General features: G+C 40.4%; 2 protein-coding genes across 8 annotated transcripts; one reads left to right on the top strand and one right to left on the bottom strand.

The window, feature by feature from the left end:
• Positions 1–329: 329 nt before the first annotated feature.
• Positions 330–6,590, bottom strand: LOC113009439 (protein brambleberry-like). 5 transcript variants are annotated; one of them, XM_026147718.2, is made up of 13 exons: positions 6,450–6,590; positions 4,791–5,035; positions 4,468–4,596; positions 4,185–4,370; positions 3,865–4,087; positions 3,390–3,506; positions 3,125–3,304; positions 2,732–2,938; positions 2,546–2,645; positions 1,818–1,879; positions 1,584–1,711; positions 1,359–1,480; positions 330–933 (listed from the first exon to the last, which is right to left on the bottom strand). In XM_026147718.2, exons 2-13 carry the CDS (start codon positions 5,031–5,033, stop codon positions 804–806), a joined length of 1,827 nt encoding a protein of 608 aa, XP_026003503.2. In that variant the 5' UTR covers positions 5,034–5,035; positions 6,450–6,590; the 3' UTR covers positions 330–803. The 5 variants fall into 5 exon arrangements, with proteins under 5 accessions (XP_026003503.2, XP_080147506.1, XP_080147507.1 ...); XM_080291380.1 differs by lacking the exon at positions 6,450–6,590 and adding an exon at positions 5,189–5,251; XM_080291381.1 differs by lacking the exon at positions 6,450–6,590 and adding an exon at positions 5,171–5,227.
• On the top strand, positions 6,578–12,625 carry LOC113009807 (leukocyte elastase inhibitor-like). 3 transcript variants are annotated; one of them, XM_080291393.1, is made up of 9 exons: positions 6,761–6,872; positions 8,931–9,024; positions 9,105–9,169; positions 10,477–10,552; positions 10,709–10,769; positions 11,410–11,547; positions 11,631–11,748; positions 11,848–11,990; positions 12,157–12,625. In XM_080291393.1, the coding sequence occupies exons 4-9, from the start codon at positions 10,494–10,496 to the stop codon at positions 12,175–12,177; spliced, it is 540 nt and encodes a 179-aa protein (XP_080147519.1). In that variant the 5' UTR covers positions 6,761–6,872; positions 8,931–9,024; positions 9,105–9,169; positions 10,477–10,493; the 3' UTR covers positions 12,178–12,625. The 3 variants fall into 3 exon arrangements, with proteins under 3 accessions (XP_026004164.2, XP_080147519.1, XP_026004165.2); XM_026148379.2 differs by lacking the exons at positions 10,477–10,552; positions 10,709–10,769 and having other exon boundaries at positions 6,578–6,872; XM_026148380.2 differs by lacking the exons at positions 6,761–6,872; positions 10,477–10,552; positions 10,709–10,769 and adding an exon at positions 8,494–8,615.
• Positions 12,626–12,940: the final 315 nt, after the last annotated feature.

Raw genomic sequence — 12,940 nt, 5'->3', positions numbered from 1 at the left:
AGCTATTGGTCCATTTCTACTCTGCAGTAATCCAGTCTGTTTACTGCATGACCATCAGTGTATTAATCAAACCAAAGAGGACGAGAACAGACTACAGTGGACAAGTCAGGTCTGCAAGAAACGATTTGTACAAACTCAGAATTAGGAAACACTCACACCCAGGATACAACCTCTTCCAGTTCCTCCCTTTGGTAGGTGCTACAGAACAGCTTTTCACAGGCCATTGCTTACATGTTGTCTCTACTAAAACGTCCACCACAGCTTTTACTGAAACAAACCATGCAGTAAATACTCTTTGGTTATACCTATATTACACATACTCAAATTGATTGATTGATAGGTAATTTATTTCAACATGTGAACAATATACAAGTACATTTAGAAAAGAAATGAGAAAAAAAATATACTATACAAATTCACATAACTCTCTCCCTCCATCTATATATAGAACCAGTTACCCACCACTATGAATAGGCTATACATGTTCATCTGTGGCACATTGCTACTGTCTGTTTCCATGTTCTCTTAGGTACATTGAAAGCAATAAAGAGCATGGAATTAAGAAAAAACTGAGCCCAGTTCCTTGTGTGTACATGCACATACTCTGACAAAGCTAATTTTGATAAGTTTTCATTTTTATTAAACACGAAAGCTAAATAAACGTCTAAAAACATTTAAAATAACTACAGATGTAATTTTCATTCAGCAATCTTACTGCTGTCTGCAGTGCAGACAGAACTTAGTAAAAACAATATTTCATTACTGTATACAGTTTTTACAGACAACAAAGACGGCTGAGCCTGTTAAAACTGGACATACGAGGAGTGCCCCCCTTCGTGGACTCTGCAGTACTCCTGTCCTGGCACGGCTCTCTTCTTACAGACTTTTCCTCTTTTTGTGAGGCCATTGCACAGCTGACGGCCTGACACTGAGCTGAAGGCAGAAAAACAGAAAGATGCCCTTTAACAATTCATATTTCCCCTTTACTCATTATAATGAGGTTATATTGGAGGGTAATTATTAATTCCACAGTTTCAAATAATGAGGTCAGTATACATTGAAACAACTCCTATAGGCCAAAAGCTCTTGGAGACTCTTACTTCTATTTCTGTATGATTTCAGTGAAAACTGGTATCAGTAACATAGCAATGAACTGGCAGCTAGAATCCCTAACATGACATGCTCATTTCAAATGTCAGGGTTACACACACACACACACACACACACACACACACCCCCACCCACACACACACCCACACACCAAAGTACATTAAATCACAGTCCATATAAACAATTTAGCTCTTCAAACAGAAAAAAATAAATAAATAAAATATGTGCATGTAACTGGAGCTACTGACCTGTTGCTGACTAACGATGGAGTGGGTCTTGCACTTCGTGAATCATTCCCTAAATCAGACGAGTCAGTGACTGAATCAAAAACACCTTCCAGGTTACTCAGGGGTATATCGTAACAAAGAGCCTAAAACAGATTTCAATTAAACAATATTTGTCTTGCTTGCCACTAGTGATGCACTGAGAATACAGTTTTTGCATTTCTGAAAGCATTAACTCAGTTTGCTTACCGCTAAAGAAAGTGGCTTTGGTATAAACCTGGGAGTGGAGTGATTTGGTTTACCAATTACTGCCATAAGCCTCGACTCTGGCGTAAGCTTCCTCTGAGGTGGAGACACAGCTGATATGCCAAGTTCACCTGAACACAAACATGTTTGACAGCAAAACTGAGAAGCTGAATTTATAGAAAGAGCACTGCTCTTGAACAGGATTCACTGTAAAAAGGTTCAGCATGTGTTTCCCACCTGATAAAAAGCTGTCCGGATTCAATAGGTCGTCTTCCTCAATGATGTCATCTTTTTCATCTCTGAGCACAAAAGGATAGAAAATAGGTCCAATAGATGCAAAAGGAATCATTGTTAATTTGGTGTAGACAATAATACATGTTCTACTGCCTGAAGCTCTTACTGACCGTGTAGAGTTCAAAATTCATTTTTTACTCGAACAAATCATCAGTTACCAGTTTGAGCACTGACCAGTGAACTCAAGAGTTTCTGATTGAGTCGGATTAAATCATTAGCTAAGTTTAACATCTACAACATTGTTCTCATTTAATAAATTACTGTCTCTATATCAGGGGTCCCCAATCCCAGTCCATGAGGGCCGGTGTCCCTGCAGGTTTTAGATGTGTCCTTGATCCATCACAGCTGATTTAAATGGATAAATTACCTTCTCAACATGTCTTGAAGTTCTTGGTAATGAACTAATCATGTGATTCAGGTGTGTTGACCCAGGGTGAGATCTAAAACCTGCAGGGACACCAGCCCTCGTGGATTGGGATTGGGGACCCCTGCTCTATATTATAATTGATAGCTGCAACCAGTGTCCATCAGCAAGCAGACGTCACCCCTCTTCCATGTCCAGTTTCAAAACACCAAGATGGTGATGGCCTTAACATTCAGTGAAGTCCGTTAAATTGAACATTTTCAAAGACCAATACGCAAGTTGCAGTTCTAGTGTGCAACATACTCACTTCTGCGGTTCCACAATGGTGCACGAGCTGAGTAGCAGTGGACTGGTCAGCTTTTTCGTGATCTTGAAGCATGCCCACAGCTGATTCACAAACCAGTGACCTGCAGAAACAAAATTCACACTGTGACAAATGCTTCAGAAAACTGCAGCTAATGTATTTTCCTCATAAGTGACTTTATGTTTATACCCAGAGACAGAGTGAGCAGCAGCAGGCTGAGGCTGGTGAGATCCAGCGCTGGCTGCTGGTTGACTTCAGCAACTGCATTCAGAGGCACAGTTAGCAGCAGCATGGCTCGAGAGAAACCAGGACAGTGCAGGAATGTCAGCAGGACTGCACACAGTACAAAGTAGCCTGTGTGTGTGATGCACGTCCATATAGCTGTCAGACTTAAACCTGTTCAAGCAAAAAGCACAAGAAAAAGAATTCTTAAGTCATACAGAAACCTTTTTTTTTTTAGTCAAAGAGAATGTAAAGAATTAATTTCTAAATATGTCCTGCTGACAGTCAATTATCCAACTTCTCTGTAGCAGGAAAAGACCCTATAAAAAGGGAGTGTGCCCTATGGCTGCCGTGTCTCACCTGCCCATCCGAGGTAGCCCTGGATCATGTGAAGCCTGTCCTCTATGCGGCTCTGCATCTTATCGAGGTAGTGCAGCATGCCTCCCAGGGTGCTGTTCATGCGCTCCAACTTGTTCATCAGGTCAGTGTAGTACTGGGAGGTCTGATCCTGATACTGCAGAAACTCTATCATACTGTGGTCTACTCAGCCACATACAAAAAGATATGTAAGCACATTGCTTGGGGGGGATAGTTTTATAAACTACAAATGATTTCAGCCATTTACCAATTTTCTGATAGATGTCCTGAGCTTGGTGTCTTACATCTGCCAGGTCCTTGACAATCGCCTTGTAGCTGTCCTGCACCTCAGAGCCCTGGATTTGAAGATGCTCGCTCACATTCTCTAAAATAAAAAATAATAAGGTGGACAGAAAGAATAAAATCCATGCTACATGATGTGGCATCAGGTGTGTTTACAGAGTTTTCTTAAAGAGAATTGCAGTTCAATATTTTATCTTATTTAAAAGGGGAAAGTTAAAACTTCCAGAAGTCATTCAGCACATCGAACTGTATCAGGTCATTTTCGAGTACTTTGACAAACAGTTTCTTTTATCCATGGTCAGTAGTAAACCCATTTACAAACTGCTGCAATTTGACTGTTAGCACATGAAAAGAGCCTTTATGTCGGATTATTTGCAGTCGCGCCCAAAGTCAATTTTAACAGAATAGAATAAAAATACAGAAAAATGTAAAATTCTCACCCATTCTTTGTGTAATTCCCTGAATGAGCTGAGCTACCAACTCCTGTCCAGAGGCGATGAGAGCTTTTTCCTGACCCAGACGCTCCAGGTTGTCCCTCAGTGAACTCGTCATCTGCTCCTGGCCCTCGTGGAGCTTCCCCTGTTGAGCCTGCAGAACACTGTGGCCTTCAAGCAGCTTGTCCAGTGATGCTGCAGTCAGTTCTTTCAACTCTACCTGGCCCTCCTGTTTGAAAATGATCCATGAATCCAAGAAACCACTGATTTGCAAAATAAAAATTATTTTATTTTATTTTATTTTATTTTTTTAAACCCAGCCTTACCTTCAGGTCCTTCATTGCATCTAGCTGGCTGGTGGCTGTGGAGATGAGTGCATTGACTGTGTGCTCTGCTCTGCGCCGGAAAAGCTGCTGTCGAGTTGCATAACAAACGGAGCGCGCTCGGTTGCTCACTATGTGGTAAGCATTCCATGTATCTGAATCCATGTCTGCTGTGCACTCTTTGATGGTCTAACACATAAAATTGAGATTAGCACACAACATTATATATTTTTTCATTATATTTTTAAAGCCATTTCTGACAAGTACTACAAGATCGTATTTTTACCATCTCCTCTGTGCATAGGTACGTCTGGCGCCCCTCAATCTCTGCCTGGCAGTTAAACAGTTCCACTCCGAGCTTTGCGAGCTTTTCTTCTGAGAGGCTGTCACAGCTCGACTTTAGCCGAGCGATCACCTACAGGAGGAGACAAACCAGAGAAACATGATTCCTCTGTTTAAACAATGTATTGAAAACTGTGCCATGAGAATTTTATATGAAAGACACTTAATAACACTGTTGCCCAGCCTTCTCCAAACTCAAACCTAATATTGTTCAAAAACATTTTATTTGTCCGTTGGATTAAATACACATTTTCAAGGCCCACATACCCTGTAATGACAGCTGTCCAATGGGCTGAGCTCCATCTGCTTTGCCTCAGCTAAAAACTTCTCATCTGCAGTTGCCATCTCAAACTGAGCATCTTTGGCAAGATGTGCTGGAGCCACTGCAGCTGGTTGAAGAGGCGCTGCTGCTCGAGGTGCCTCTGTCAGCCTCAGCCACTCAAACAGCCCGTTGACCGCGAGACACTGACAGGCCAGCAGGAGGTGCAGGTAGTGGATGAGGTGACCCATGTCTGGATCAGAACATGACAAGGTGCACATGCAAATCATCAAACATGGGAAATACATTTCTCATAATCCCTGCAACCACACTACACTGTGCTCACTGCCCACACCATGGAGCCTGACTGGCATTTGCCAGAGAATACCAGAATTAGCAGGCCCACCACTGATGTTCTCTGCTGCACAACATTGCCTGGCCTCATGTAGCGAGAGTATGACGGTAGTTCCTGGAGGAGGACAGAGTTGATATTACTGACTGGCCCCCCATGCTTTCCTTACCTTAATCCAGTAGAACACCTGTAGAACATTATGTTTCAACTAATTGAACACCAGCAGGTTGCATCTTAGACTGTCCGGATCTGGGAGGAGATTCCCTCAGGATACCATCACCATGCCCGGACCTTGTCAGGCATGCTTACAAGCACATTGGGCAGGGGGCAGGCAGGGGTCCATACAAATTACTAAGTACCATTATGACTAGCTGCAATTAAAATTTCCGCAAAGTGAACTAGCCTGCTGCATCATTTTTTTACTTTGATTTTCAATATGTCTTTGAATTCAGCCCTCTGTAAGGTGATCATTTTCATATCAGTGTAGATATGCAGCATGATTTTTTTTTAACCCTCAGATCTGATGTGTTGCTTTAATTTTCTTTTTTGTTGTTGAGCCGTGTACAAAAAGCAACAGAGCAAATCAGCCAACGCATCGAAACTATTGACCAGTGGAGAGAAGAACTAAAAATGTTTAACCAACTTAAATCCTGTGGATGTTAGGTGGTCGTATCGTAACACCCCTTGATAACGTGCCTAAACCACAGGGCAAAACCTGCTCAGGGACAGCTTTAGCAAAGAGCCCAAGGCAATGACCCGAGCACCAAACTGCCCAGAGCTCATTCCACTCAGGCATTTATGGAAATGTCCGGACTGGTCAGAGCTGTTCTGGTGGTGAGACCGTCAGCTACAAAACATTAGCCAGGTGGTTTCAACATTGTTGATGATCTGTGCATATTTAAACGAATATTGTGACGATGTTTAGCATTTAGCATTCTGTATATGACTATAAAGTGTTTCTGCTGCATTGGATGCATTAGACAATGTGGAAATAACAACTACCATTTATTTCTCTGATTGAATGAAGATCCTACCGAGGCTTGCCCAGGCATGCCCACTGCTGCAGCGCTCTGCTGAATACTTGCAGTAACATCATTTAATTAACAAATAATCACTTTTGCATGACTTAAACGGGACGGAAACGAAGCTAATTAGCTTACTGTAAAAATGTTAAGTTGTTTTCCCCGATTTTAAAATACTGCAGTCATTAAAAAAATAACAAAAAATTAGCTATCATATTTTGCGAAATGTATGAACAGTTAAAATAAAAACGCCCTATTAAATGCATAAAATAGAATAATTTGTAAACAAATACCTGTTGTTCAAGGAGGTCCTTGACAAGGTAAAACACTCGCCCCCGTCCCCCTCACACAGCTGATTCAAATGACAGACACTAACTTTCTTCAACCCGTTTAAATCTTCTCGTCACGACGAGGCCACAACCAATGGAATGGCAGACGTTCTTTAAAAAGGTGCGTTTCATTTATTTCACGGTTGAAACGTCCTGGACACGGCGGGAAAAAAACCGGTATGCGCGGAATGTTTCGCAGAGGATGCTGAGCGGCGCCGCCCACCTGGAACAGCAGCGACAGTGAAGTAAAAACCAAACGAACCAACAGTGGAGCTAGAGTCAGCTGGTTGGCTCTGTGTATGCTCTGGGTGCATCCACGGTTTAAATTTAACTTCTGTTTGCGGTTGCCAAAACGCCGGATATCAGCAAATCTGAAACACAAATCAGGTGAATAAATGTCCTACCGCCAGCGTTACCCGGTTTTGTTCAGGCTATCGTGTTTGTGTCACTGTGTTACTTTATAGTTGTCCAGTCAAAAAGATTGGCCATTTGATCACGCCCCATTGTCTTTTTTTTATTTATTTATTTATTTATTTTATGTTCCATTGTCCAGTTATGCTTTTACTGCATTGGCCATGTGTCTGGGCTTTTGACCTGTTGAAAAATGATGCCGTTGCCAGTCAGGTTTTTTGATAGTATTGCATGGTGGATCAAAATCTGATGGTATTATGGCAGTTTTGGCAAGATCAAAAACGCCACTGGCTGAAATGCAGCCCTAAACCATGACAGAACCTCCACATGTTTTACCGATAGCTGTAGACACTAACTCTTGTACCTCTTTCCTGACCTCCTCTGGACATCATTTGAACCAAAAATTTCACATTTAGATTCATCAGTTCATAAGACCCGAGCGTCTGATTTTCAACCTAGTTCTTGTTTAATTTGCATACCTCAGCCTCCTGATTTCCCTTCCTTAACAATGGCAAACCGTCTTCCACAGAGACAATTTCTGATGAAACCGAAGAGCCCAAAGCATCACACATGCAGGGTGGAAGCAAAAGATAAAGTATTGATGGGTGACTCAAGATGTTTGCACATTACTGTAGATTCAAATATTAAAGTGTCAAATTTAAAATGGGAAGAAAAAGATTTACAAAAAATCAAAAACAGATGCACTCCAATATTGAACTTGTATGTTTGTTATGAAAAAATCAGACTACAACTAAATTTGCAAGAAAACACACCCTTTCTCTGGCTCCATAATTAAACTTAAAATGGCCCAAATATGCCATAATAGTCAGTAGATCATGCTACATGATGTCATAGTCTGCTTGTTTTTTAATACATCTGGATTACAGTATACACTGATATTAGGTGTAGCTCACTTTTTTAAATTTAAATACAGTATACCTGTCTGGCAATCAGTTCTATATTCATTAAGACTGTAATGTCAGAGTGACTCTCTCAGTTACTGAAATAAGGTGTTTCTAATATTCTGTCAGGTAAGTAACGGTCTCGAATCATTTTCCAAACAAAACATAGGAAAAGCTTTCAGTATCAACATAGTCAAATTTACATTTTTACATATTGGACAAAAATACACTGCTTCCTATTAAAGTGTTTCCATTACAAGGGTAATTCAGATTCCTGAATTAGTAGGTATGATGTTGTGTAGAAACATGTACAACACTAATAACAACACTATAATATCGATCAACAAAAACGCAACAATTTTAATTCTATATTAATCCAGGTGTACCCCAACAAACACTTAAATTATTGTCTCTGCAACATGTGTCCAAACACCACTGTTATTTTTTCCACTGCATCTTTAGTGGGGTTTATTCATATTTTCATGTGCGCTTCTATTGACTGTCTTTGTTTAATTGGGAGACTGGCAGTTGAGTGTGAGTCACGTGTTTCTAGGTTCAGTCAAACCAACAATATTCAGTTGCTCATTGACCACATACAGTGATACAGGCTGCAGTCCAAACACGAGAGAAATCGGATGTGCACACTGACTGGTTTCTGTACTTAAGCCTTTTTTTGTCCTGCAAACCCAGAACTGGGTAAAGGATGCCGTTTCACAATGACCTATGACAGGGAAACCAGGCTGTGGCAGCATTTTACTGGAGGAGGGAGGGGAATCTGATTACTGACCACCTGTCAACTAGGATTTATCATATATGTGTGAGTTTGTTTTGTTTTTTTGCTTTAACCTGATTTCTCATAGTAATCGGGTTTCTCATATGCATGGACACAAAGATCTGAACACAAATTGATTGTCTTTGGAGTGGTGACGTTTTTAGTGTTGATTCTTGTCTGGATTCATTCCCTGAGTTTATTTATTTTTGGTCTGTAAAATGTACACAGTTTAATATCTTCAAACAACAACGTGTGAAACCCTTGTTACAGTGGAAAATGCGTCATCCTGGTGATTTTTAATTACTGGCATCATGTTATCTCGATGTTCCTGCTGTAACCTGCTGCCTGCTTTGGTTTCAGATCAAAATGGACCCTGAGATGGACTCTCAGCTTAAGATTGGCTTTATCGGTGCAGGGAACATGGCGTTTGGCATCGCCAAAGGCATCTTATCCGGTGAGTGTAGAGAGAACTGAAGAAGTGAGGAGGACTGGAATGAAGGACACATTAGTATTTAATAAATGTTCTCTTTGTAGGAAATGTCCTTCCTGCAAACGTCAAAGTTAGTGCACCATCCTCAAGGAATCTGGGACGCTTTCAGGTATTGTGGAGGTTTTTTTCCATCTTGTTTATTGTTCTATCATTTAAGTTCTCAGTGTGAATCATTTTGCATTGAAGTAAGCAGTTATGGTGAAGATCAGTTTACAGTTCAGTCTAAAACTAGTGAAGCAGCCAGTTATTTTTAAGCAGCGTAAGTATTTGTAACATTTTTACCTTTTCGTAGACATGGTCCCTATTCTGGGAATCAGGTTTACTAACAACTGAATTTTTTAACTCTGAGATGAGGAAAATTCTGGCTTTTCTGTTCCAGAAAGACAGTTAACTTAAACTTTGAGTCAGTCAATCGGTAAACTCTGTGAACTTAACCTGCTCTGAGTTTCTTTCTCTTCCCTCTTGCTGCACCTAAAACGACTGACTGACATCCACGTTCATTTCTTCATTCATAAAGTCACCATCAGAGGACATACTGGAGTAAATGAAACTGCAAAAGTTTGATTTAAAAATGCTAAAATCCCAGTTAGATGATGTGGGGTTTTTTGTAATTAACATGAGCACTTTTACGATCATTCATTCGTCTATATTTAGGGATGGAAATGGCGATTACATCATTGATCTATGACCTGGTCAGAATATAAAATCTGTGCTCCCCATCTTTCTAACGCTAATACTTTGTATAATAATGCAGGTGTCAGGCTGTCAGTTAGGTTCCTGTACCGCTAACATTTACTGTAGCAATCTGTTTCAATCAAACATATATAAAACTGATCAATGATCAATCATTTGTCCTTATTTAAAAAAAAAAATGTCTGCCACAGCTGGGATGTTGGGGATGATGTGACTGTGAACCTGACATGACTTTAAGGCAAAACTGCAGACAGTCTGTTTTCTAAGCAGTTCATGTTAAAATGTGGTCACAGGTTGAAATTCAGTCATTAAATGATGCCTCCATGTTTTGAAAGGTACAATGTCTGAAATTCAGAATCTGAACTCGATGTATTTTCTACTGAAAATCACCTTAAATGGTCTCATTGGGTCAGCCTGAACCAGATCCACATAAAGGTTTCTTGTCAAAGGTTATTTTAAGGATCATTAAAGCGCGTCCTGACCAGAGTCCATTTATCAGTCTCAGTGTTAATGAAGTCAGAGATCATTTTTTAAGTCAGTTCCTAGATTACGGCCATCGTCTTTCGGCTTGCATCAATAGATCAGTGCATCAAAGTTTAGTTTAGATTTTAAAAAACAAGGAAGCGTTGGATTTCTCAAGCCCGGTGTGAAACCACTGGGTTTTATGAAGGGGTATTACAATTTTTCACAAGCCCCAAATGTTTGTTTTTTTTTTCTTTTCAGTTGTCACTAAAGCTGACATGGGAGGTCTTCTGGCTGTCACAGCTAATCATAAGTGTGGAAAGCTGACAAACAGAAAGTAAAGTCATATCTTAGCAACACTGTGACCAATAGAAATAAAAACCTTATTGCATCTGGCCACTACAGGGCACCGCAATAAACAATACTGCATTTTCTCTTAACCCCTTGTTATTTTTGTCACTTAAGTTAACTTTGTCTCTCCTCTGAGCATCAGCTCAGCCCTGGCCATGGTCTACCTGGGAGCTAAAGGAGACACTGCAGCTCAGATCGCTCAGGTCAGCTCACTGTCACTTGTTCCCTGCACCAGCTGTCAGTTGATCGGCGAGCATGATTGTGCAACTTCAAGCCCTCGTTACAGTTTAAAAGCAGTCAAATGTGGCTGTCTGTGTTTTTCTATACAGAAGAAATTATTTTATTTTGTTGTTTTGATTTGTCTTTATATATATATATATATATATATATATATATATATATATATATATATATATATATATATATAAAATCTGAAATTTTTTGCTACAAGCGTGCTGGCTGGCTGAATAGTAAACTAACTAATAAACTAATAATTCTTGTCCTCGGTAGATTTATAAATAAATAAATTTTGGGGTTTCATTTAACATCTTTGAAAAGCTTAATTTTTTATGTATCCAAAACACTGAACCCCAAGATGTTTCCAGTGGGACATCAGAAATTTGTGTTATATAAATGGCATGAAAGTCCATAAAACGCACAAGCAGTATAGTTACTGAGAGCATGATGTTCAGTGAGACTGACAGTGTGTTAAATGTTATTATTAAACCTGATGCTGAAAGAATAAAGTCGTCCAGTTTCTACCTTTGGACCATAAATTGTTACATTAGGGTCGCTCAGGCTCAGTGTCACATCCTTTCAGTCTTTGTCTTCAATGCCACACAGGCCCTCTCATTCAGCTCAGGTGAAGGCGTCCATGCAGACTTCCAGAAACTGAACGCTGACATCAACTCACCGTCTGCATCCTACATCCTGAAACTAGCCAACCGTCTTTATGGAGAAAACACTGCCCACTTCCTCCCAGTGAGTGTCCACATCAATGATTCTCTTCATAAAGTTCTTCATTACAAAGACTGGATTAATAAACAGATGTCTGCTCTCTGCAGGACTTCCTTGAAGCCACACAGAAGTACTACCAGGCAGACCTGAAGACTGTGGACTTCATCGGAGCTCCAGAGGCGTGCAGAGCAGAGATCAACAGCTGGGTCGAGCAGCAGACAGAAAGTGAGAATGTGCATCTTCCACAGCCTGAACAGCAGGGAATCATTTTAGCATCCTCTGTGAATTATAATGAAATATTGTTGTTTCTGTATTTCCTGTCAGATAAGATAAAAGACCTTCTGAAGCCAGGAACAGTAAACGCAGATACCAGACTGGCTCTGGTCAATGCTATCTACTTCAAGGGCAACTGGAAGAACCCGTTTAAAGAGGCAAACACCAAAGAGATGCCCTTTAAAATCAAACAGGTAGAAATTTAACTGAAGGTTACAAATTCTGGACACAAAGTCTGAATACAGGAAACTGTAAAATGTTTAATTTTGATCATTTAACAGACCGCTTCTGATTTCGTGTATAAAATGAATTTAAATATGAGCAAAAGAAATATGACAAAATGTATTAACTGTATTCCAGCTGGAGAAGGAGCTAACATAGGAGAGGCTGAATGAATGGACCGACAGGAAAAACATGGAAGTTGATTTAGAAGTTCTTGTTGACCTGCCAAAGTTCAAGCTGGAGGAAGACTACGAGCTGAATGAACCTCTGACTAAACTGGGTATGAAGGACGTGTTCTGTGCAGGAAGCGCTGACCTGTCTGGCATGAACGGTGAAGGGGGGCTCTTCCTGTCTACGGTGGCCCACAAGGTCTTTGTGGAGGTGAACGAGGAGGGCACACAGGCCGCTGCAGCCACAGGTGTTGTGTCCAGGAATCTTAGTTCTGGATGGACCAGATACTTCACAGCAGATCACCCCTTCCTCTTCTTCATCAGACACAACGAGACCAAATCCGTCCTGTTCTTTGGCAGATTCTCATCTCCTCAGTAGACAGAAGCAGCAGAGGAAGATGATGTTGCAATTCAAATAAATACATCTATGAAATAAAGTAAATGGAGTTTTGTGTTGTGATGTTTTGCTATTTATAAAACTGTATTTTTCTCTGGAACATTTTATTACTTAATCAGACACACGTGTCTCTTTTATTAAAAACAAAATGTTCTTTTACAAAATAGATGGTACTTGTATAAAATCACAAGTTCCACCAGCTTTAGAGAACATAGATACTGTGTCCTCCAGACTAAAGAGGAAACTCCAACTTATTATCAAGAGTCTGCAGCTCTGATGGTATGATGGTGCATCTATGAACTGGCAGTATGCTCTGGAAGGGCCCCAGCAATACTGAAAGGTATATATAGGGGTT

Source organism: Astatotilapia calliptera, chromosome 17, assembly GCF_964374335.1.
Source record: "Astatotilapia calliptera chromosome 17, fAstCal68.1, whole genome shotgun sequence".
In the NCBI taxonomy this organism is placed as follows: Eukaryota; Metazoa; Chordata; class Actinopteri; order Cichliformes; family Cichlidae; genus Astatotilapia; species Astatotilapia calliptera.
Note: the sequence above shows the minus strand (reverse complement) of the source record. Positions and strands in the feature narration are given on the sequence as shown.

Excerpts from the sequence above, each read along its gene's own strand:
- LOC113009807 (XM_026148379.2), top strand. The coding sequence starts at position 8,937 with ATGGACCCTGAGATGGACTCTCAGCTTAAGATTGGCTTTATCGGTGCA. Across the intron at positions 9,025-9,104 it reads CGCCAAAGGCATCTTATCCG|GAAATGTCCTTCCTGCAAAC; the intron begins GTGAGTGTAGAG and ends TTCTCTTTGTAG. Across the intron at positions 9,170-11,409 it reads GGAATCTGGGACGCTTTCAG|GCCCTCTCATTCAGCTCAGG; the intron begins GTATTGTGGAGG and ends AATGCCACACAG.
- LOC113009439 (XM_080291379.1), bottom strand. Across the intron at positions 4,597-4,790 it reads TGGACAGCTGTCATTACAGG|GTGATCGCTCGGCTAAAGTC; the intron begins GTATGTGGGCCT and ends CTCCTCCTGTAG. Across the intron at positions 4,088-4,184 it reads ATGCAATGAAGGACCTGAAG|GAGGGCCAGGTAGAGTTGAA; the intron begins GTAAGGCTGGGT and ends ATTTTCAAACAG.